The sequence below is a fragment of the Glycine max genome, chromosome 6, assembly GCF_000004515.6.
Source record: "Glycine max cultivar Williams 82 chromosome 6, Glycine_max_v4.0, whole genome shotgun sequence".
Taxonomy (NCBI): domain Eukaryota; kingdom Viridiplantae; phylum Streptophyta; class Magnoliopsida; order Fabales; family Fabaceae; genus Glycine; species Glycine max.
The window spans coordinates 39,783,952-39,809,045 of record NC_038242.2 but is presented as its reverse complement, the minus strand read 5'-3'; the positions used below and the strand labels follow the sequence as shown (position 1 = coordinate 39,809,045).

General features: G+C 31.2%; 3 protein-coding genes and 1 pseudogene across 5 annotated transcripts; 1 reads left to right on the top strand and 3 right to left on the bottom strand.

Annotated features, from left to right (window-relative positions):
* Positions 1–261: 261 nt before the first annotated feature.
* LOC100789030 (uncharacterized) lies at positions 262–822 on the bottom strand (annotated as a pseudogene).
* An 8,541-nt stretch (positions 823–9,363) lies between these two features.
* MT3 (type 3 metallothionein MT3) lies at positions 9,364–10,823 on the top strand. The gene is made up of 3 exons (NM_001353617.1): positions 9,364–9,529; positions 9,736–9,777; positions 10,096–10,823. The coding sequence occupies exons 1-3, from the start codon at positions 9,480–9,482 to the stop codon at positions 10,196–10,198; spliced, it is 195 nt and encodes a 64-aa protein (NP_001340546.1). The 5' UTR covers positions 9,364–9,479; the 3' UTR covers positions 10,199–10,823.
* Positions 10,824–14,171: 3,348 nt separating this feature from the next.
* On the bottom strand, positions 14,172–18,447 carry LOC100526967 (cytochrome c oxidase copper chaperone 2). Of its 3 annotated transcripts, none has more exons than XM_006582113.4 (3): positions 18,329–18,406; positions 16,630–16,670; positions 14,172–14,655 (listed from the first exon to the last, which is right to left on the bottom strand). In XM_006582113.4, the coding sequence occupies exon 3, from the start codon at positions 14,643–14,645 to the stop codon at positions 14,403–14,405; it is 243 nt and encodes an 80-aa protein (XP_006582176.1). In that variant the 5' UTR covers positions 14,646–14,655; positions 16,630–16,670; positions 18,329–18,406; the 3' UTR covers positions 14,172–14,402. The 3 variants fall into 3 exon arrangements, with proteins under 3 accessions (XP_006582176.1, XP_040872008.1, XP_003527251.1); XM_041016074.1 differs by lacking the exon at positions 18,329–18,406 and adding an exon at positions 17,872–17,905; XM_003527203.5 differs by lacking the exon at positions 16,630–16,670 and having other exon boundaries at positions 18,329–18,447.
* Positions 18,448–20,395: 1,948 nt separating this feature from the next.
* LOC100500415 (uncharacterized) lies at positions 20,396–21,873 on the bottom strand. The gene has a single exon (NM_001250773.2). It carries the CDS (start codon positions 21,302–21,304, stop codon positions 20,870–20,872), a length of 435 nt encoding a protein of 144 aa, NP_001237702.2. The 5' UTR covers positions 21,305–21,873; the 3' UTR covers positions 20,396–20,869.
* Between the last annotated feature and the right edge of the window lie 3,221 nt (positions 21,874–25,094).

Below are 25,094 nucleotides of genomic sequence, written 5' to 3'. Positions count from 1 at the left end.
TGAATCCAATCCCAGAAGCCTAGAGGCCAACTTAAAGTTCCTGTTGGTGCCTGCTAGTGCATTCATTGTTCCCCTTGACTACTAGAAGGAATAACACAAGTAAGAAAACAACAGATAATTAGTAGATATTTAGTAAGAAAAAAAAACAAATCAGTCAAATTATTAAAAAGGAAATATTGGAAATTTCTACTAGTGCTACTCAAAATAAACTTGCCTTAGCAACTATAGAGTAATAAATAAATAAATAAATAAAACTATAGGTCAGAAGTCTACGTTGTTGCCGAGCACAAACGAGAAGATTTCCCGAACCAGAGAGAACTGAACGAGAGCGATATCCATGGCATAACCAGAAATCGGAATCTTGAGTTCCCTCAAGAGCGAGAAAGCCTAAGGCATTCTGTTTTGGGGGACATGGTGTGCAACGGAGCAATAAGGGATCCAGGAATTGAAAGCGTAATCATCGTCGATTTTGAGGCCTTTCTTTCTGATAGCGTCACAGAGCTGTGATTAAAGGTGGAGGAGTGAGAGGGAAGGGGTTGGGGCGAGGAAGAGGAGGTTGTTGGGGTCGTTGGGGAAAGTGGCGAGGGAAGAGAAAGTGAGAGGGAGAGGATCGTGCTTCGATTCGAAGGCTTTCAGGAGAGATTCAAGCTTCGAAGGTTCTAGAAATGGTGCCGAGAATAGGGTTATGTGTGGCTGAGACTCCATTTCTATCAAGTGTGTGCTGATTTGTCTTTTGGCAAGAACATTCCATGCTTTCAGAACCTAATTCTCCAACGCAGGGTCTAGGTATAGCTCGATCACGAACCCTAATTGCTGCCACATTGGGGATTTTTTTGTGTTTTGAAAATAAACCTAACCTAACTCAGATCTGTGTGTGAAAGAATGGATGGTTGTGAAGTGAAGAGTGTTACTGAGTTGGGCTTTGTGTTGCGTTTGCGATAGGAAAGTTGTTTTTTAAAGCCCCCATACTTGCACTTGCCTTTGAAAGCAAGGGCCAAGGCATATGAGACGCAATTAAACTAAGATGGGCTTACGCAATAGTTGTCGTTGACTTATTAACCCTCATTACAAAATTGCCACTACCTTACATTCTAAGACGATTCTTTCTAAATGCCTTAGAATGTGCGACGTAAAGAACATTATTTCTCCCCCAAATTACAAAATTTCCACCGCCTCCTATTCTAAGACGGTCCTTCAGAACCGTCTTAGAAACAACATCGTAAATAATTTCTTGTAGTGTCTATATCTGTCAACATCATCAACAATTTCAATATTTCACAATTCAATTTGATAATTGAAACTACTTCTAATATCTGAAGCGCAACCTTAGTTATATCTATTTTCACTTCATCGACTGCATATAATCTTATTGGTTCGGGTAAATCATCCCTGCTATATTCAATTCTTGGAGAAATGCAGCTAACTTGTGGCTCTATTTATTCCAATGAATCCATTGCTTATGTACGACAGGTTTGTATGCGATAATGTCATATGCTTAGCCTTAGAATGAAATTTCTTATGTCATTGTTTCCTCAATGTCTCAAATGGCAAGTCCCTTGGATTTTATCTGCAATAGTGCGTGACGACATATTGCTCTGGAAAAGCTATGACCCTGAAAGGTATAATGCCTCCAACTATTAAGAGTTTTTATACCTCACAATTTTAATTTGATTGAAACCTAGACCTACTTCTTCTACTCAGTGTGACCTTGAGCTTTACAAACATGTTTTGAACCAAAAAGAACTAATGTTCTTCCAATTTATCAACTCCCTGCTATAAACAGGTACACTGATACACTGCAGGCACGTGCATTAGATGTTGATGTCTCAATGATCGTGGAAACCAGACTTGCAGCTAGGACGCAAGCTCTACAATTACAAATAGTTCCTGTAGTTATTTATTTATTGTGATACATTAAGAGGTGTTAGTTCTTGTTTTTTTGTACAGACTGATGAAATTCATTAGGATTGATCAAGCTAAATTATGAATTATTGAATTGTCATTTTGTATAAATTGTTAGATAAGTGGTTGTTGTGACTTCTACAGCTTTGGCCTATTTTGGATTCTCTGCCTTAAATCATTTAACTTTTATTTACCAAAAATAAAATGATAATATATTGTTATTGTTGAATATCAAAACAGCAATAAAAAAAGCAAAAAGTTGTTTGAATTGATGTTCTAAATTCTATGAGCTAATATAAAATGTCCAAGAAAAACACTACCTTATCACTTTGGCAATTCATCCACACACACAGATGACACATTCACTTAATTGACGCATGCAATGTGAATGTGCAATCACATGCAATGCTCTCATTTTCTCTATCTATCTACCTTTATCCTTTTCCCATATAACCTTATATCTGCAACTCTTCCTTTCTCAAATTTCAGAAGCTACAAACTGATCAGAATGAACAAAATTTATCTCTCTCTTCTAGGGTAGAAAATCAAGTTGCCAAGTGTCAAAAATTAGAGGGTGGTCTCTTGTGTAAGGTTTGCAAGTTGTTAGAGTCTTTCTTCTCGGATTTTACAATACTTGAACTTGAAGAAAGTTCATATTTGGCTTCTTGAAATATCTACCAAAAATTGATCATAAAGTTCTATCAGTCCAGTGAGGAACAATTATGCATAATTGGTATATACTATTTGATTTGGCATTGCTTTCCTGGGGTCATTGGGTCATTGCTCATTTGCTCTTATTTGAAATTCTTGCTTTGGGGTGAAATTGTAGCTAACAAGAACATGGTTTCTAAAATAATGATGGAAATAGTTAGTTTAACATATAAAATAGAATGTCAAAACTGTCAATTTCTAATTATTTTTCTTTTTTGGTCTGCAGTGGAAGTAAATCTACTATCATGACTAATGCGACTCTAAAAATTGTGGTTCCTAATGATACTATTGACTGTGTATACGGGGAAAATAGTAGTAATTTAGCTCGTCCGAGATAGGTACACAAACTTGGATAAGTTTATATACATATTTTTTGTGTGTTAGATGGTTTTTCTTGTTCCTTGTAATTCCTTGGTATCAATTTATTGGTTTCCTATTTCTTTTTTAAAATTATTTGGATACAAATCTTACAATCACTTCCTCTTGGGATGTTGTGGGATAACTGGTTAAGAAATTAAGAATTACATCCTAACTCACATTCTAGTTGTTATTTGTTATTGTAGTAGTGATGATAAGAAAAGCTAGGCAGTTTTTATATTAAAAATTATTATATATCTCCTTTATTATTATTGTAAATCATAAATAAACATGTTGTAGACACACATATGCAAAACATATAATCCTTTATTATATTTATAAATTTTTTAATTATATTTAAATAAAGAAAATAATTTTAGGTTTATATTTCCCTTTTAATAAACTATAAACAATGGTTTTGTTTTCAAATAGAAATATTGTATTTCAAAATAAGTAATTTATAAATGATAAACCTCATTTTCAAAGACGGTTATTTAAAAAATCATCTTAGAAAGTGGATTTTTTAAGACGGTTTCTCACAAAACCATCTTAGAATACTCTAATTTTTTTCATTTTAAAAAAACATTTTAAGACTATTTAAAAAAAAAAACTGTTTTAGAAAGTCTACTTTCTAAGATGATTTTCGGTAAAATTAAACTTTCTAAGACGGTTCCCTAGAAAACCGTCTTAGAATCCTCATTTTTTTATTTAAAAATAACATTTTAAAATGATTTTTTTAGATAATCGTCTTAGAAAGTGAACATTCTCGTCTTAGAAGCATCCTTCATTTTTTCACAAAACCGTCTTAGAAAATTTACCTTCTAAGACGGTTTGAGAAACATCGTGCAAATTCTTGACTTTTCACGGTGCCGACTTCAAAAACAGTTGAAAATCGTTGTATAAAAGCTCCTCAAAACCATCTTGGAAAGCGTTTTTTTAGTAGTGCAAATTACTAATAATCACTTGGTATTTACACCACCATTTTTTTCTAAGTACAACATCATCCCTTCTCTTTCGTAGGGAGGATTGAATTGTGATTTTAAAAAATTTAGCAAACTTTTGGCAAACCTAATTATTGTCTGATAATCTAAATACTTTAAAAGCAAAGTTTTAACCAACTGATATGACAAACGACGAAAACTCTTAAACAGATTTTAACAAACAAATTTTACAAAGGCAAAACCAAAACTCAAAGTTAGTTAAAAGAAAAGGAAAAAAGAGAAAGAACACAAAGATTTTATAGCGGTTCGTTTTTACCATTGAGACTACATCCAAATCTTGACACCTCACCAATTTTCCGTTAACTTTCAACAAAGTTACAAGTATTTTTTATTGTCACTTCTAGCTCTTACAAAAAGTTATCCTCAAGCTTTTACAACCCAACTATTTACTCTTACCAAACCACTTATAGCTCTTAAAAAAATCAACAAATTTGTTTGAAGGTTTGGTACACACAGATAAATTTAACTTCTTATAAATAGATATATAATTTGAGTTCACTGTCTTTTTCTCTCAAGATTTAAAAGGTATTTTGAGAGCTTTACAACTTAAGAAAAAAAATGAATTTAAAAAAAAAAAGGCTTGAGAAATTGTATGGTTTGAAAATCATCACTTGAGCACTTCAAATCTTCTATTATTTATAAGCTTCTTCAACAATCAAATGTTGTGTCTAAATGACCTTCTATTTGGGTTTGTTGCATCATTTGAAGCAAGTGTTTGTTGGAGCATTAAATGTATGTCAACTTTGGCTCTAGTCCATATTGATAAACCACTATGCTTATATTCTTTTAGCAACACATTTCCAATTGGCTTCAGTAGTTACATCAACTTTAGATTAGAGTAAATCTGCACAATAGTGGCAGGTCTTTTTATGTAGGAAGAAGAGTTTAAAATTAATTGTTCTCTTGTTTTCTTCACTTTGATAGATCCTAAGAAGAATATTCAACATTCTTTACACAAAGGATCAACATATCAGAGCATTAACTTGGTCTTTAATGCTATACTTCAGACGTTTGTTTGATATTGTTTGTTTCATATGTTTATAAGAAATGTTGGGAACACACATTTTTTAATCAATTAAAATTTATTAAAAATAATAACATTAAGAGAGAATTTTATGATGTGAGATCCAAAAAAAAATTATAGTTTTGGAACATATATCTTCTTGATATTCACCAATTCACAGTCCATATTGTGTTTGAAGAGTCATTTCTTTAATTGTGATTGTTAATGTAACCTTTTTCTTGGATTGATGATAAGTGATTTCATTTCTGTTCATCTAGATTTACATTGTTAATCACTTAGTTCATTAAACAAGCATGTGAGTTGATGGTTGGGACCATCCACCTTTGACACAATGAATTTTTTTCTCTTCCTTTCTGTCATGCCAAATTAGCTTGAGGTTGAGGTAACAACATTAGAAGAACTAGTCAAACAATGTAAATCCTTCTAAGTACTATACTTTTCTTTCGTCTCCTAGTCAACTCCTTCATTTTTTTTTATTTCTCACAAGTATCTTTCTTTGTAAGTAATTCTATTCTAGGCATAGTCACACATTAGATATGGACACCTCTTGGATTTAAACATTGGTTTGCTACATTTTGAGGAATTAATAAATCCAACTCTCATTGTTCCATCCTACATGTCTAAAAAATTACTGGTCACTAAAACTGTTTGGACTCTAATTTTTTTCTAACCATGGTCAATGTATAACTAGTTACTCTTCAAAGTAAAATACACAAAACTCATGGTTTTTCTTCATATTGATTTATGGTAGAAGAATATGGTATCCATGGGGTTTTCCAAACCACTAGCTTCATGTGCAAGTAATAGTTAGTCCATTGGGAGTTAGAGCTCAAAGTTTACAAGCAAAAAGCGAATTAGGCCCTTCTATCATAGTTCCACTCTATTTAGTTGAATGAGTTTTATTTGGGCATTTGTTTCTTGTACTTCTGCTATTGAATCCAGCACCTCCCATTATATTTTGGGAAACCCATTCCAAAATACAAATTTATGTTCCAAAATGGGCATTCTAGAATGTAATAGGAGGTGTAGAAGACAAGGGACTCTAGAATGTAATACGAGATGACTATCCTCACCCCTATATTTTCTATTCAAATGTCTTTTAAATTCTAATGAGAGGACAAAACTTCCCATAAAGACAATTTCTTACACCCCCACCCCTCCCCCTTCTCTCTTCCCACCCGTGACTTCCTTCTTTTCCTTCCCTTTCTCCATTTCACACCTTCACCTCCTTTAACACTTGCATTGAATATTTTCTGCTCCTAGAATCTTTTTTTGTGTCTTTGTAACCTCCCTCAACTCTATTGTGAGTTCCTTTTTTCCATGCGTGTGTGTGAAACAGAATTGTGATTCCATTGAATAGAAATGCACAACGGAATCATAATTTTACTATCTATCTGATTTGATAACACACAAAATTATATTTTTATAGTGTACATAACATAAATAATTTTACATTTTCATTGTGTATTACATAAAAAAATTATTTATGTTATGTAATACACATTGAAAAAATAATTTCTTTTAGTTCTAGGGCTGAAAAAATTAAACGAAAATATGATTTATTTTTTTTGTTGGGTAAAAGTTTAGGTAAGTTAGGTCCTGGGGGCTCACCAGGGTTTGGACAAGCCTCAAGGCTCAAAGAACATTTATAGAAGTACTTACAGATTACCTACCAACAAGATTCGTGAACCCATGTCCTTTTAGCATATGAGCACATTCCTTACCAATTAGATCAACCTATGTTAATTCCGCTATACAAATTGCACAAAGGAGTCATATTTCCCACAAAAGAGTATTTTTGGAAGAAAGAAAAGGTCCCAATCAAGTGGGGTGCGAATAGAAAATGAGATTATGATAATAAACATTGCCGGTGATTATGGATTCTGTTCAGATTTTGTTAATTACTACTTTATGCATCATAGAAAGAAAAGTTTCCAATCATGTGGGGTGCCAATAGAAAATGAGATTTGGGTTTTTTATTTAGAAGCTGATATATACACCTCACCCTTTTATCAACTTACCTCCTTTTTGTATTTTTTTTTTTTTAGAAATATTCTCAGTCTCCTGCAAACATCAAAACTTTCATATACCTCGTCATAAGATGTGAAGAAATCCTGTCCGTCAGATGAAAGTTTGAAAGGGAGAAACATTTTTTTTTAAAAAAAAAAGGCATTATAATAAAACAGTTTAAGGTTTCAGATTTTAGTATATTGTAAATGGGGAAAAATGTTGTTAGAAGAAAATAATAAAGATAGTCAGAACAAGTTTTTCTATAAAAATTAGTTATTAACAAAATCAATAAATACTCTATACTTAAAATATGATAAATAAAAAAGAAAAGAAAAGAGTAATCCAGTTTAGTTTCTGATGTCAATCAAGAAGTGAATCCATTCACGGTGCATGAGTCAAATGGCAAAAATTTATTGGCAAGTACTCCCTCACGCATCATTGAGAAATAAAACAAGGCAAATTTATTTGAAAATTTTCATTAAAAAGTTGACAAGAGAAGCACCAAATTACCTAGCCTTCTTTTTCTTTTTTTACAAGAGGAACAGACATTTGATGGGTTTTTTATCCATCTGGTGCAATTTTTTTAGCTAATTACCAAAACGAGTAAATTTGAATAAATTATCGAAATAGATAACTCGTGTTTTGAAACACGCGCGTTTTAATATGAAAGAAATCGTTCTTGTAAATACGATTTTCCTTTTTATAATCTTTATTTTTTTAAAATGAAGAAATCATCTTACAGATGACAATTTCAATGTTTTTTTTATTTTTTATGTTAATAAACTGAAATCATCTTTACAATGACGATTTCAATATTAATTTATAGTATTTTAAAGAAATCGTCATTACATTGACAAGTTTAGTTTTATTCATTTTTTATAATTTCTTTTGTATAAAAAGGGTTTTATTTTTGTAACTATTCAAAATTCCAAATATTGATTAATCGTAAAGAAATAAAACCCATTTTATATGAAAGAAAATTACCAAAAAAAAAAACCAAACTCTTCATTGAAATGACGATTTCTTTAAAATATTATAAATTAACTTTAAAATCGTGATTGTACAAACGATAAGAGTCTTCTAAAAAAATATATAAAAAATCAAAGTCATATTTACAAACACAACTTCTTTACAAGTAAAAATGTGTTTCAAAACACAAGTTATTCATTTCCGTAGTTTATTCAATATCTACCCATATAGGTAATTACTTGAAAAATTACACTCATTTGATAAATAAGCTGATATTCAATACTATATTCTACCATAAATTATTAAAATTAAAATATGAAAGATGTGATTTTGTTAAAAGAGTCATTTTACTTCTTAAGTAGTTAAGACTTTTTAATCTTGACCATCAGTTAACAAATTTACTTCTTTTTTTACTTTCATATAAAGAAAAAATCCTTTCACCTAATACATCCTTACGTGTGACTGGTGTGAGAGTGCGTCTCTCCCTCACAAAGACATCGCATTTCACATATTATCTATGAGGGCACATAATTCTATAAAAACTACAAAGAGCTATTCACTCTATTCATGTTGAAATTGTACCCAAAATTACTATATATAGTTCTATTACATCAAGAAATAGATATGAAATTACAATCATCTTAATTCCTTCCTTAGCAGGCACATCTATACACAGCAAAATTTACCCTTTCACTCCTAGAAACTTTCAGAGACAAATCTACTTTATTTTGAAATGACATCCACTTGACCCGAATATATTGATAGTGACACAAAATTCTTCCATATCTTGATCTTTAAATCCAAAGAGAAGAGCCCATATTTTCCAAACGAACTGAGCTCATGATAGGAAATCAAAAGGACCATTTCACAAAAATATCCTACTTATTGACACATACCTCCAGCAGAATAAGTATCATTGAAAAAGGAGATTGAAGGATTGAAAAAGATGATAAAGAAAGAACAAAAACTTCAAAGTAGAATAAAGTAGTTTATGATAATAATCAAGCAAAAATAATGGTAACGTAGTATCAATTGCCATTATATTTTTGAAAATATAAACCAAGAAATTCAGTCAAATAACAACAAAGTCTTATCCTACTAGATGGGGTCAATTACATAAATTATACACACCATTTGGTACGGTTAAAAGCAAAGTTTTAGAAATTGAGCTAACCAAAAGGGCATTATTTGATATGTGATTGTCTTCCCCAAGAATCTAATTAAGTTGACATGAGAGGAGAAGAGGAGGCCAAGCAAGCCTCCATGATTTAGATTCCTTCAGATAACAATTCTCCAAAGTTCACTAGCCCCACACATGCCTTGTGAGGTCCACAATAAAAGAGGAACTCCAATCAATGCTACCTCTCAAGTAAGATTTGCTCATTCCCCCCTATAAATACTGGATCATGGTTCAGGGCTTGGAAGCATAGCAGCATCATACAAAGCATTGAATTCAAAAACTTAAGTTCATTCCTTGTGTTTTGCTTTCTTCCTCAAAACCAAACATGTCGAACACATGCGGCAACTGCGACTGCGCTGACAAGACTAGCTGCACGTAAGTGCTTCATTTCTTTTCTGCATTTGTGTGCAAGACAATCTTTACACATATGTAGTTCATGTTACAATCACCATATTTGATCGCTAAAGGATTAATCTGTATAGGAGTATATTATGCATACAGTATACTGAGATCTGATGTATAGCTTGCATGATTCATATAAAGGCTGTTTTACTTATATCCTTTCATACTATGCCATGCAGCAAGGGAAACAGCTATGGTGTTATTGTAGAGACTGAGAAGAGGTAAAAGTTCACTTTTGGTATCGATTGTATTATGCTTTGAATACTTTAGAGCTGTTTGATTTGAGAAACATTTTTTGTTTTCATTTTCTATTTCAAAGTTGTACAGGAAAAGTGGAAAACAAAATGAATTCACTGTTGTCTATACAAACTTCTAAAAACAGAACACATTATGAAAATAAGGTGGCATTTTTTTATTAAAAATGAAAACAAGAAAAATTTTCTCAAAATAAGGTGAATGATACATGTGGTCTATATATAAAAAAAAAAAATGAAAAGCCTATTATAACTGTATTCTTTTCCTTTTCGTTTCCTCCACAGTTACATCGAGACTGTTGTCATGGATGTTCCAGCAGCTGAGCATGATGGGAAGTGCAAGTGTGGCACTAACTGCACTTGCACGGACTGCACCTGTGGCCATTAAGGAATATGTATGAAAATGTAATTGCCATGTGTTTGGCAATACAAATATCCAAATAATGTAATCTTCGTATGAATAAATGTGTGTGCTGTTATCCTACTTCAGGTCTGTGTAGTCATGCAGTCTGAATCATTTCAAGTTCCTGTCTTAGTTAATATAACAGCCATGGTTGTGGCATTCTATGGTTTATTAGACTAAAATAAGTGTAAATCTCCGTTCAATAATCCCTTTTCCACAGCTATATGGACATCTAATCAGCATAATGCTTCAACATATACACAAGATGAGAATAGAAAATCTCAGACTAATAGAATAGTGATTACAGAATTTGAAATCTAGGTGAATGGACACAGGAAGAAAAAACGATTAACTGTTAAGAAAGCTGATAGTAAGTGCAGATGTAAAGATAACCAATGAAGTAGAAGTAGCACTGCTTTGAGGGTGTTGTTTGTTTATCGTCTCGATCATAGTTATTAGAATCTTACCATTCACAATTCAATATGATTTGGTTACTTATCAATTCATATCATAAGAAGAATTTCAAACGACTTTGTATCTAACGATGCATGAATGAATATGCGCAACTTTGTATTATCGATACAAATAACATGATTTAATAATTCATCATATTTTCATATTTTCACTCTTCTTTCACCAATTCTCATGAAGAAACTGAAAAGTAATCTTGAATTGTCAAAGGAAAATAAATTGAACAAACACTTCTAATTTTATTTTGTTTAATTATTCCATGACTGTATTTTCAATTTATACACTACTTAGCCATTTCATTGCCTCACTTCCATTCTTCTAAAATAGTAATTTCACAAACTGTTAACTCTTTGATAAGTGTACCAAATCGCTCGTAGTAATAATTTCTCGGTAAGCCGAGTGTTGTACGACAAGGATTTTGTTGCACTTATGTGAAGTACTTTGCAATTTGTAAATTGTAAATTTAGTAAATATAATCTAAATCTAGCAAGGGATAAGAAATTTAAAATTTAAAATAAAAGACAAAGATAATAGATAAGATAAGATAAAAGATTTAAAGATAAAATTAGAAGATAAAAGATTTAAAGATAAAATTAAAAGATAAAATATTTAAATTGCGATAAAGATAACTACTTCTACGAAATTCAAATAAATAAAATCTAAATCTACTAAATCTAAATACTTACTCCTAAAACCCAACAGTAAAATAAGGAATAATTACTTCTAAGAAAAACCAACAATAAAAATAGGAAATAAAATCTATATATTAAAATCGCTAAAACCTGACAAGTCTAATTAGCCTAGATATATGGATTCTGGATTTGTCTGTTATCAATACTAGTGAACTAATTCCGCCTCACATCTATCCATCTACTTGCCCCTGATGCCTCATGATGACAAGCCTACCTTAGTCACCTATCTTCCAAATGTCCTTTGCGAAGACTCAATAACTAAGATGCTTTAAGATTACATTCTAGATGTTTGCTAAAGCATGGGCATTCAGGCATTAAGTCATGCTAACCCAATTATTTCTTTCTTTAATTGTTCTATTAAGCGTTACCCTCTCTCGAGTGGCTTAACCCTTAAAACCGATTCACGCATTCATTCCTTATCCCTAATTAGGCTTTACCCTCTCCCGAGGGGCCTAAAGACTAACAAAAAACAAGGTCCGAGATGCAGAATAAGCAAGAAAGAAAAGCAGATAAAAGAAACGGGAAGAAAAACTCTCTAAAAGATAACCCGATAATTTCCTCCTTTTAGTGTTCTCTTAAGCGTTATCCTCTCCCGAGTGGCCTAACCCTTAAAACAGATTCAAGTATTCATTCCTTACCCCTAATTAGGCTCTACCCTCTTCCGAGTGGACTAAACCCTAACAGAAAGCAAGTTCAGAGATACAGGATGTAAAAAGAAAGAACGGTAAATAAATAAAGAACCTGGAGGGAATTCCTCTTTTTATTGATAACTCTTGAAATGCTTCATACATCATTGGCTTTTTAGGCCTGCCAGGCCCTAACTAGGGGGTTTAGCCACTCATAGTCATGAGGGCTTTACAATGAGAAGGGGATGAAAGAAAGATAATAAGAATATAAGAAAAAGGAAGGAAAAGGAGAGAACTGAGTGCCAGAGGTCTGAAAACTGAGCTCTTAGGAAGTGTGTACGTTTTCCTAGGCTGACCCTCTTGTTTATAAGTGCAAACTTGGGCTTGGGCCTTCGTAGTCTCGCTGAGCGCGAAGCCTCGTGCTCAGCGCCACGTCGCGCTCAGCGCGTGCCGTGCGCTTAGCGCCTTGCCTTCTTGCGTGCTGAGCGCGTCCTGCGCTTAGCGCCTTGCTGGACTTGGGCTTCTTCTGATTTTCTTCCTTTTTTCTTTATTTCTGCTCCTTTTTGCTTGTTGTACCTCCCTTTTTCACATCTGCAATCAAAATTCGAATTTAATTAAATCTTTCCAAATTAAAGCATAAATAACTGCTAAATAATTAATTCTAAGTTAATTTTAGACTGATTTTCCACTATTAATTCACTATTATTTAGCAGTTATCACAAACTCAAATAAAATTAATGATTTTGTTTTATGAGACCTTATTGATAAGTTTTTTCATCTATTTTCACGTTTAAAATTATTACATTGAACATTATAGATCATTTATATGATATATTTGAAGTTATTTTCCGTTGTCTTTTGAATCTTATAATTCAATCCAGTTCACAATTCAAAAAGTAGATTGGCAATCACAATTTGAATCTCAATTACATAACCTTGTTCTCAACATCTTTGCTCCTTTATATCATGTTGATGATTCTCAAATTGAATCAGTTGTCAAGCACAGATCGAAAATGATATTCAACCTAAATTTCTCATCCAATACACTTGAAATGAGGTATTTAAAGATACTCAGACATAGGATAAATAATCATTTTTATCCTCGAAAGATGAAAATTCAAATTTTAGTCCTCAAAAGTTAAAAAAAATGTGACAAATTCATCAATTCGTTAACTTTCATCTGTTACCGTTAATGAAAAAGCATACGTGACATAGAGGGACGAAAATGTCACAAAAAAGATGGTCAACATAACTGTTGAATAGATTGGACCAAAATGTCAAGAAGTTATCATTGGACCAAAATGTCAGTAAATTGCCATTAGACCAAAATGGCAATGATTTTTCATTGGACTAAAATGTCAGTAATTTTTTTGCACCAAAATGTAAATATGTTTTCATTGGACCAAAATGTCAATAAGTTATCATTGGATCAAAATTTCAGTCATTTTTTTTGGACCAATATGTCGGTACGTTTTCATTGAACTAATTTGTCAAATCCTAAATTTCGTTTCATTTAAGGGTAAAATATAATTTAATGTTCATCATTCCCTCCTTTTTTTTTTTTTTATCTCAATATCTTTGCTCCTCTATTTCATGTAGATGATTCTCGATGCCTTAACTTAGAAAAAAATTGAATCAATTGCCTAACAGAGATAAAAAATGACATTCAACCTAGATTGTTCACCCAATACACTTGAAATGAGGTATCTAAAGATGCTCAGACATAAGGTATATAGTCATTTTCATCCTTAAATGTGTAGAACACAAACAAATTCATTCCCAAAAGATAAAAATTTAAATTTTAGTCTCCAAAAATAAAAAAAAAAAAGTGCGACTACGTTTCAATTGAATTAAGATGTCAGTAAGTTACCATTAAATCAAAATATCAATAATTTTTTGTTGGACCAAAATGTCAATAACTTTTTTTAGACCAAAATGTTGGTATACTTCCATTGAATTAATTTGTCAGACCCTATATTTTGATTTATTTAAAGATTAAATATAATTTTATCTTACTAGCCTAACTTAGACAAATTGAATCGGTTGCCAAGCACAAAAAATGATATTCAACCTATTATTGATTAACAGCACCTTTCTGCCAACCAATTGAATTGAGTAAAATACATAACCACTACGCTCCACAGCAAAAACTTAAACACAGCAGGAAAGTGACAATATGACAATTTGTAATTTCATTTAAATATTTCAGTCTCAACAAAACTAACAGTGTAGAACCTGCTGGTTTAAAAAGTTAAAAGGTAACAAATTACGTAGCAATCAATTTCCCAGCTTTTATTCAAAATTTAAACTGTCAACCTGAAAATTGCAACCCAAAATCTTCTATCAATTTCATAAAATCAACTGAGTTAATCTACTAATGTCTTTTCCTCACTATCAACCTCAAACATTGAATCCCTCAGCACGGAGGCACAGTCGATGAGCCTCAATCCATTTTGTACAGGCTGATTCACCATGCTCTACTATGCATTCATCTCGCAACCTTTTAGTGTCTGGGCAAGCACAGCAGATTTTCTTCTTTGGCTTTGATTCTGCAGCAGTTGCCACAGCCACCGAACCTACATTTTTCTGTGACCCTTGTATGGTCAAGGCAGGGGAAGCACTTTGCAGTTGCGCACCACTCATTGTCTTATATCTACCAAAGAAAAAACTAATAATGAATAACAAGTGTAACTCAGATAGATCTCGTGCAAGCGTGGGGAGATTGAGAATACAATAAAATGAAATTTATTTAGGAAAAAAAATGTCAATGGGACACAAGCAAACGTAATAAACTTAATGTTAGAACTTAGAGAGATGTAATTATAGTAATTTTGGATATAGAGAAGATTAGACTCTATAATTATGTTAATTAGGGTAAGTATATATTCTTTTAATTATTCCTAATTACTCTTGTATTTATAACAGCTAATATAAATATTTGCTCTCCTCTCTCCCATAACTGAAATACACCTCCATGCTACTGCTACTGGGCCTAACTTTGCCTCTCCTCCTATACACATTTGTGACAGGCCAATCACTGATTGTCGCAATTAAGTATTCAATAGGCTAATCAATGATAAATGAACTAACACAAATCAACATTAAATAGCCATGCAAATATAAACAATGTTGAAAAACTTCAATCAAACTATGTCACCACACTGAGCAGTGAAACATATATTCAACATGCTTATTAATGATACAGAATAACTAAAATGTAAGATGAATCAACATTAAATATCCTTGTAAGTATAAACAATGTTGCAAACTTCAATCGAACTGTGTCACTAAACCAAGCAACAATGACTTAACATACACATTTTACAACCAAAAATACTAGAGGGTAAAATCATCAGCATTTTTAAGATAGACATTATCAAATACCAGATATTAGCAAGAAATTTAATCTATTCTTAATTGGTGAGAAAGAATCACTAAATGACAAAACCAGATATTAGAAGACTTTCGCTGAAGGACACGACAACAATCAAAGTACATTTGCATGCTTCCTTGGGTAGTTGGATTTATTTTACTGAAGCTACTCTCTGTTTCTGCTACTGAAATGTTTACTATTTATTTTTTGCAACAAGTGTTTGGAGTCAATTTCAAAACCGTAACTAAAGATTAGAAGAATGCTGAGGATCGTTGTTCAGAATAATTATTTTAATATTAAGGAACAACCTGATAGGAATGTTAACCAACAGTTGTTTAAGCCCAAAACTAAGGCCATACAACTACAAGTATATTCCCAAAGAACCAAGTCAGCTAAGGCTAATGTACAGGATGTGAGTTAGCACGAAAAGGGGTGATGTAAAAAGGATAGAGGAGAGAGAAAGGGAAATCTGATGTGAAATGGAATGGATGTTTTACATGAGGGGGTCATTCTCCATACGAACCATTTTCCTAACCACACAATATGCTTCGCTTAATTTTAATGATAATAATAATATTCTGACTTCTGGATTAATCTCTTTGCACACTGTGGCCTTACTCAAGAAAAGTAGAACACACACTTCACTTTAGGCCTTCTCAAAATAATACTTTTGGAACTTTGAGAGAGACCAACTTTAGTAAAGTTAACTAAAAAGTGGTTACAACTATCTCTACAGTTTCATGTTGCATATTTTAGTCAAATATTTCCCATTAGCTAACTGATGAAATTACACTAAGCAGAGATAGGTGAGTATCATGAAATTATGAATTATGAAATAAGTGGGCAATAGAAATAGCCAAAAAAAAAGTCTAAAAGAACTCGGGTGACATCCACTTCAAAAAATATTCTACAAAAATTAGACTACTAACAATTATTCATCATTTAGAAAAAAATTCCAATCTTACTTTAAATTATTAGCCCGTAAGTTATTAATCCATGTCCATAAAATGAACTAGAAGATTGTTGTAACAGAGCACAAAATGAACTTCAAGAGCTAACAAGTCATTAGTCCTCCATTTTCATGCCAAGTTTTGAAATATTATGAAATAGTATTTATATAATGTTTGAAACTTAGTCTGATTTTTAACTGAACACACTGTTCTTAATTAAAAATATCTGAAAACATGTATGAACTACATTAACCACACGCCAAATGCATTTTTACAGGCTTCAACAACTGGGGCATCAACAAACCTGAATACATGAACTAGAACCAAGATTTTATGCAGCAGAACCTGAGTCACAAACCAGAGACCAAGAAAATCAAGCAAAGTGATCGGGAAAAGTCTTAGTGTGCGAATAGAGGAAGGAAAATGAGAAATTGGATCATAGTGGGGCAAATTGACTAGAGTGATCAAGAAATTAGGGATGAAAGTGTTTGGCTTCCAAGAAAAAGCAAGAAAAATAAGTGTTTGTAGATGCTTCTGAACTATTATCATAAAAGGTATGTATTCCAATTAAAAATCTGTTTAGCAGCTACGGTTTAATGAAGTTGATTGTTTTACTTCCAGGGATCAGTTAAGCTTTTCCACAAAAAGAGACAAAATAAAGGCAAAAGTTGACTGGAGCATTAATATGTTCATGGATTGTGAAAGACATTATAACTTTGTAAATTGTGATAGAGGCAGGTATTGTCATGCTGCCATTTTCTTTTTGTTTAGAAGAGCTACTAGTTTTTGAAGCCAGGGTTTGCTTCCAAATTAGTGGCATCTCACAGCAACTAGAATCATCTCAGTTTCTTTGACATTTGACTTCTTTGTCAAACTACCAAGGAATGCTCCAAGTTACAACTCAAAGACTTCACTTCAACTAAAACCCATTAATCCTATTTCTTTTGTAACCTCTAAGCCCCATTATTTCTAACCTATGAATTCAGACTTAAACAACTCAAGTTCTAGATTAGTCTCTAACTTATATTTTCCCCATTACAATACTCAAAACTTTCCCACACTTAAATAAATCATTAGTCAATGTATATATTGGTCCAACTAAAAATTATGTCACAGCACCTTTATTCTCCCAAATACAGCTTCTATAGGATTTCCCACAACCAAACCCAACACATACAACACCACCTACACTGCACATGGAAGCTCAGGACGCAAGGAACTTATTTGACGTTGATGATTTAAACACCAAACTAACAAAAAAAAAAACTGAAGGAAGCCAATATTATTTCATCAGAACCATGTAATCACAACCTACGCATAAGTTAAAAATCAGCTTCAGAAGAATTTAAATAGGAGAGCTTCTATAAATTAGCTTATACATAAGCTAATTTTAACTTATGGGTACCTTCTTTCTTTTTTTCTCATACAAGTGTTCATTGAGAATTTTTTTCAAACACAACCATAGCACATTTTCGATTCATTTTGGAAAAGAAATCTATCTCAAATGCTGAGAGGGGAATCTAGCGGACACTGGAGGTAATGGTACCATGTTATGCCCACGTCGTTAAATGGTTGAACACTTTTTTTTTCCCACTATTTTGTGAATAAGAAGCATAAATAAGCAAACCACCACTCGCCAACACCTAAAACCAAAAGCAAGAAACAGAAACAGAGTGCCACAGAAAGGGGAACCTTGACGCAAGGCGTTTGAAAAAGAGGCTGAATGAAAATTAAAAATAAAATAAATTTTGTATATAAAGATTGACCATCATATATCAAATAATACCCAATTGCTTCATATATATAAATAGCCACACTAACCCTAAGAATGTAACGTTTGATGAAGAAAATCAAAGCATCAATCAATTACAAATTTAACTTTAGAATAAACAAATCGATGTTCATCGGTATTGGGGAACGGGAAAATTAACAGAAAAAAGAGGCATAAAATAGGGTTTTGTTGCAGTGTAAAAAAAAATAGTGGGAGATAGAAGAGAGCTTACAATCCTGGCTGCGAGTCTTGCCTCTGCGTGCAAGTCGTACAATGGACCAGACAGAGAGACGATTCTTCTGGTGTTTTCTTCTACAACTTATTTAAATAATGTTATTTTTCTTTTCTTTTCCTTTTTTATACAATTTATTATTATTATTTCACTGCAAACTATAATTAATAAATATAATATTTAATTTTCTTCTAATGTTATTTATTAAATATAATATAACTATTACAAAAACTAATATCTATATTATTTTTTAATCGATACAAAATATCACTGTTGGTCACTTTTTAGTATTTTTTTAATTATATTTTTTTTCATTTACAATTATAAGACTTAATATGAGACTTTGTTTAACAGAATAATTCCAGTACCACTCAGAATAATAATTTATTAGTCCACTTTTTTATTTATTTTTAAAATAAATTTATAAAATATATGTTGAAATATAAAATTCAAAAACACATTGGTAAAAAAAATAAATTGGTAAATATAATTTGATTTTTTTACTACAATAATGTAACTGAACTTAAAATTTCCTTGTGTGACTAATTTTTTTTTACTTTAATTAAAATAATGCATAAGCTTCCTTTACTTTATGTCTATTATCTCTTACTAATTTTTATATACAACTACATATATTTTCCTATTGTCAAAAGTTACAAGAGCTATGAGATTTAATAAGTAAATCAAGTATACAATTTTTTTATAAAATTTTGAAACTATTTGGTATATTATTAAAATGAAATCAATTTAAGGCATAATATACTTTTTAAAAAATATAAGTATAATTGTATAAATATAAATGTTTGATTTATTAAAATTTGGTATTATGGAAATTCAATAAAATAAAAAATATTCAAAGTCTAAATTAATAAATTGTAATATATACGGATTTTGTAAGAATTCAAAATCCAACTTTATCTTATTGAGATTATGTTTGAAAAAAGTAATTGAAAGCTTATAGTAAACTATAAGTTAAGAGGTAAAAGTTAGAAACTTATAAGTTAATTGATTAATTCTTAAATACGTATGATTTAGTTGAAAAGAATTCAAAATTAATAATATATATGATTAGCATTTTTTAATGAAAATTCAAACTGTGATTTAATATTCTATAGGAATTAGAATGGCTAAAAGTTGGTGAGGTCAAAGATAAGTTTATCAATCAAGACCATTCCTTGTGTTTTTTTATTGGTTTCGTTGAATTTGTTTAGAATATGTGTGATAACAATTTGGAATGAAAATCAAACATGCATTTTATATGTATCATTTTTTATAGGAATGAATGTCTTCATGTCAAAAATAAATAAAAAAGAATTAATTTCTTTTTCAATCATTTAATTTAGTTTTAAGTGAAATTACTTGTTTTGTAAAACTAAAAAATAATTTCTAAGCATAGAAAGTCAAACTTAAAGAAAGTTGATTAAATTGAATGAAATTGATGTAAAGAAAATCTTGTGGGTCTTGTAATATTTTAATTAAAAGTAATATTTTCACGTGAAATTAGAAGATTTAATTGTGTTTTTTTCATATAGTTTATCGAATGAGTTATTTCAATCTTTTTAATTTCAATTGTTCAAATCAAGTCCTCTTACTTTAAAATTGATAAAATTTAGCCCCAACATTTAATTTACCGTCAAAATTGATTTTCTTCCTGTAGTTATGTTTTCTGTTCACAAAACTAAAGAAGATCAAGTTTCTTATCACATAGGCTAGTAGACTTGGGTAAAAATTAATTAACTATTTAAAAAAAAAAAGAAAATTAAGAAGAAAATGTAATTCAGGTGTGACTTCAAAAGTAAGGACCTTTATTCTTTACAACACTAACAAATTACAACAAAATTGGCGATTGTGTTAAATGAGAGCATCTACTTTAGATAAAAGAAAAGAGAAAACAACTAGAAAAAGAACAAATCAGCATCCTGAAAGACATGGCTTGAAGTTGAACCAAGAGGGAAAAATTCCTTGCTATCCTCACTCAATTTGAAAAGGTATTTTTCTCAACATAAGGATGCCACCCTCCCTAGTGATTGGACTCAGCAATATGCCAAATCCTAAATAGACATACCTGCACCAATGTTATGGATGCAAAACAGGAAAAATATAAATTCAGAACTTTCACAATTGAAGCCAGAAAGGGGGGGTAAAAAGCTGGTACATTTTTTTAAGGACTCACTAGAAAAATGAAGTTTTCACAAATTACTGGAGCTCCCCCATTGAAATTGAAGCAATCAAGGAAAAGTTTCCAACCCAGATTCTAAATAATGAATCTGTGCACCTCAGAACCAGAAAGTTGACTCAACAAGCTCTTCCATTCTCTCTTTGAAGAAGACCAGAACTCATGTAATGGTTCTCCATTTATGTCAAGAATTTGAGCATTCACAAGGCCAATTTGAGCTCAATTTGTCCCTTTTGAAATGCCCAAACAACCCTGAAAATATTGGTTCCTTCCAACTAAAACAAAACAATTGACCTTTCTTGAAGCCATGTTGTTTCCACAACCACAAGCACCATAACTTTGCTAAAAATAAATAAATAAATTAACTAATCATATTTCTCTCTCCATGTGTACACAAGAAAGAAGACCCATGAAATGGCCAATGCAATGTCCCCAACAGCATGCCTAGGCCACTCATGTGCAAGATCCCCAAGCTTCCTCTCAAAGAAGAATCTCCACACTGCCATGGAGATGTGAAGCATCACACACCCTTTGGCAAAGAAACTCTGAAATTCTCTGTCCTTAACAAAAGCAACCATCAACAGAAGGAACCCTATTGTGAACAACAACAATCCAGAGAAGGAATCAGAGGTGTCAATCAGAAGCTGATCATGGGGTGTTGTCCCTTGAAGCTTGCTAGCGGTCTCAGATCCATGGCCTAGCACAGAGATCTCTTTGGAGTAGAATATCATCAAAGCTCCACAAGTTAGAGCTATTGTAGAATGAAGAACACACATAAGGGTAAACACAGAAGAAACCATTGATCCAAATTCACTTCAAAGACTTTTAATTGCTTTCTCACTTTTAACTCGATTGAGCCTCTACACCAATAATAGTAGTTGAAATTTCAAGCACCACTTTCTAGTACTATATAAGAACTAAGAACATTACTAACAAATATCCATAAGGATCATGATAAATTCTAATGCTAGTTTGGTATAACATGATATGGTGGTAACTCTTCTATTAGACCCTTTATCAGTTCTAAATTCAATTTTTTGTAGTTTCACAAATCAGAAACTGCAATTCCCCCTTGACAAGTTTACCAAACAAAGCTCAAACTAAAACAAGAAACTCACAGAACCCCTTCAATCAGAGATATGTTAGAGTAAGCCTTTGGAAGTTGAATCCTAAAACCAAGCCTCTGAAGTTGTGATGATCTAAAGAGATGGAGCAAAATAAGAATAAAAATGTTTTGCTTGGAGGGTGAATATGTCAATAGATCAGAAAGGTATATAAAGGGTTACTATTTCAGCCTCAGGGTACTTACAAAGGGACATGGTTAATCTTCTAGGTTGGAGATTTGCATAGGAATTAATGAAGACACAAGGTGGTTGTTATGCCATAATTAAATAGCATAGAATTTGCTTCCATATTCCGAACCACATGCAGAAAATGCCATGCTTTTTCCCCGGTAGCTTCCATGCTTGGTCTGGTAAGCAATTGAAAGAATGGTATTATGGTACTTCTGGGTCATGGAAAATGGGTCTACATGACTGTAGTTAAAAGAATTATTCAAAACATTGTCTTGTAATATTTCGACTTTGGAGCATGTAGTGGGGTCCCATATTTTCTAATTTTAGACTTGAATGATCTTAAAATACTTTTGATAAATCTAGCATAATAAAGTAGGTATATCTTTTAAACATGTAATTTACGAACTTAACAGTATATTTTTTTTCTTCTAAATCATATGTATTATTTAATAGAGATAATTCTATTAGAATTAGATAGATCATTATAGAAGTCAAAAAAATTTCTTTAAATATTTATCGTAATTGTATATACAAGATTTAAATCTGAAATCACTTCTTAAACTAAAATAATATCACATTAAATGGTTAATTTACATGTTTGGTGATGATCCTTGGTGTGTATACGTATCATATGTCAATAAAGATCAGTGTTTTAATTGCATATATATTTGTATCGTGAGATATTAGCCGGCTACTGGCACCTAAAATAAAATTACTTTTGATATTAATTAAGATGCTTTCATCTCTAATTAAAAAAACTCTCTAATCATGACGTACCATATACGTAGGAGAATACGGAAGTTGTTGCACGAAGAGCATTTCTAATGTATTGAGTTTCTTAATAATTTTTTTATGGTCTCTCCAATGAATTGAGTGTCATGTCATTCATAAAAAATAGAATTTTTCGTAAGAAATCATAAGAAATAAAAAAATTCAAATATTAGAGTTTTTTATATAAGAAATTATCTTAACAATCAAGGAATCCACTTTACAACGTTATTATGCTTCAATACACAAGAATTTACAAGAAATCATTCTTTAGCCTAATAAAAAATCATGGAAGAGATGCTCTAAGAATCAAAGGTGAATTGCAAGGGAAAATGTACCTGGCGCTTCTCGAATTTTTCGTCTGATTTCATATTTTGATTTTGAATTGACTAAATAATAAAATAGGTATGTTATGGGGAAGTATGTAAAGAACCGTTCTTTTACCTAGATTCATTCACACTTCTTTAAAATAAAAAATTCCATAATGCATCTTTATTGTGGCACGTTAGCTTAATTGGCAGTATTGATATTTGTTAAATTATTAATACAAACTGGTTGCAAATATTTTTTTATTTTTTATTTTCCACGATTATCCTTCCTTCAAGTAAATTTTGTTCAAGATATCATTCAATATTAAATATAGACATTTTTTTAAACTTACAAACCTAGATTTTTCCAATACTTCTTAACTTCAAAAAATTATGTTAGGAGACAAACTAATTTCGTAATTCACACTCTAGCTGGAGTGATGAAATTCTATGTTAGCTAAGTCTTTGATTATATTCTTACTTGTATTCAAGACACTATTATGAATGAAATACAGTTATATGCTTGTTACTGTACAAAAAAAAAAAACATTTTTCACCCGATATTTGGATTATAATTAATCATGTGAGATACTAACCCTTTTCATTTTTATTTTAAATAAATAAATCCAACCCTGTTAGAACAATCATTTAGTAACTGCTCGCAGGTATTTTTTATAAAAAGATACATATTTTTTATTAAAGATTATTATGTTTAAGTTAAATAAGAATACAAACTATTTTTTTAAAGAAAAATATAGAACTATTATAAACATCAAAATTATTTTTTAAATATTTAACATAATTATATCCTTGGAATCCAAACTCAATATCAATATAACTAATGAAGTTATAACAATCTCGTTCATTCACACCTTCAGTGTTGCTGCTTGCAAATCTAATCATTGAAAATATAATGATAACGCACATTAGAATTTGTTCCTATTAACTTTCTTTTAATTGGTGCACTTAAAGTAAAACTAAAGCAATTTTTTTAAAATTTACCCAAACAAGTAATGTGGCCACTTCTGAATCTTCTGATTCTGCCCACTCACCTAATGACAACAATGTTATCGTATCACTCATAATGAAATTGTATAATGGGAAAGCCATCACGGGTTTCTCCCTTACAGCTAAGGGACATGGAGAATTCTCCCTTTAAAAAATTAGAAGAAAAGAATTAAAGGCTAAAAGGAGAGCTCACCTTCCATGTATTTGTCATGATGGACGGTGATCTATTCCCTATTAAAGTATAGTTTATGTTCCCTCTTGAGGCTTAAATTTTAATCTATGGGTGACCCGTCTTGTATACTCAAGTTAAAGCAAAGGTTTATATCAATGTTGCTTTCTTTGGGTCCACGACATTGAGCTTACAACAAAGCATGTTCTGTAATAAAAAGTTGAAGCCGTGAGCTAGACACTTGGTGTACTCGGATTGCAGTTGAGAAGGTAACAACTCATCATTTAGATTTTAGGTAGCGTTTGAGGTAATCTATTTTTTATTTTTATATAAAAGAAAAAAATATGGACCAAACATTGTTTAAAAAAGAAAAATAAAGTAGTTTTTTTTAATAAACAAAACTCTACAAAAAATTAATTAGTCAGTAGGTAGTGCAATGCATGTGTTTTTCATTACTAAAGTTTAATTTTTTAAAGATTTAATATTTTAATGTGTATAAATTTTAGAACGTACATGTTGTAAATTTAAGCTCTAGGGTTCAGTGTCATTTTATTTAGAAAATTCACAAAAAATATATTTATCAGATTAAGTACAAAAATAATTAATTCTTAAACTTAATTAGAATATATAACTAGAAACCGCCGTAGTCTAAACACCAAGAGTGTACTCGGATTTCAGTTGAGAAAGTTACACTTACACCTCATAATTTAGGTAGCGTTTGAGGTAGCCTATTTTTTTTTTTTTTAAGTCAGTAGGTAGTGCAAAGCAGATTTTTTTATTTTATTAAAGTTCAATTTTTTTTAGAGTGGTGTTTAAAGATTAAATATTTTAATGTGTATCAATAACAATTGATCCAAGTGGTAGAAACTATTTTTTAATCAAATAATTTATGATTTAAATCTTAGTTGATCCTTAAGTAATTTTCAACAAAAATTAATCATAACTTTTAGGAATAATAACTTGTTACTAATATCATAGACTAACAAAAGAATATATTTTGATGCGTATAGATATTAACATGTGTTATAAATTGAAGTTTTTT

Bases quoted from the DNA above. Each gene is read 5' to 3' on its own strand.
- MT3 (NM_001353617.1), top strand. From the start codon at position 9,480: ATGTCGAACACATGCGGCAACTGCGACTGCGCTGACAAGACTAGCTGC. The intron at 9,530-9,735 runs GTAAGTGCTTCA...TATGCCATGCAG, and splicing joins GCTGACAAGACTAGCTGCAC to CAAGGGAAACAGCTATGGTG. The intron at 9,778-10,095 runs GTAAAAGTTCAC...TTTCCTCCACAG, and splicing joins ATTGTAGAGACTGAGAAGAG to TTACATCGAGACTGTTGTCA.
- LOC100526967 (XM_041016074.1), bottom strand. The intron at 14,656-16,629 runs GTTTGTTGATGC...TTTCTTTGGTAG, and splicing joins GTTCTAGTTCATGTATTCAG to ATATAAGACAATGAGTGGTG.
- LOC100500415 (NM_001250773.2), bottom strand. From the start codon at position 21,304: ATGGTTTCTTCTGTGTTTACCCTTATGTGTGTTCTTCATTCTACAATA.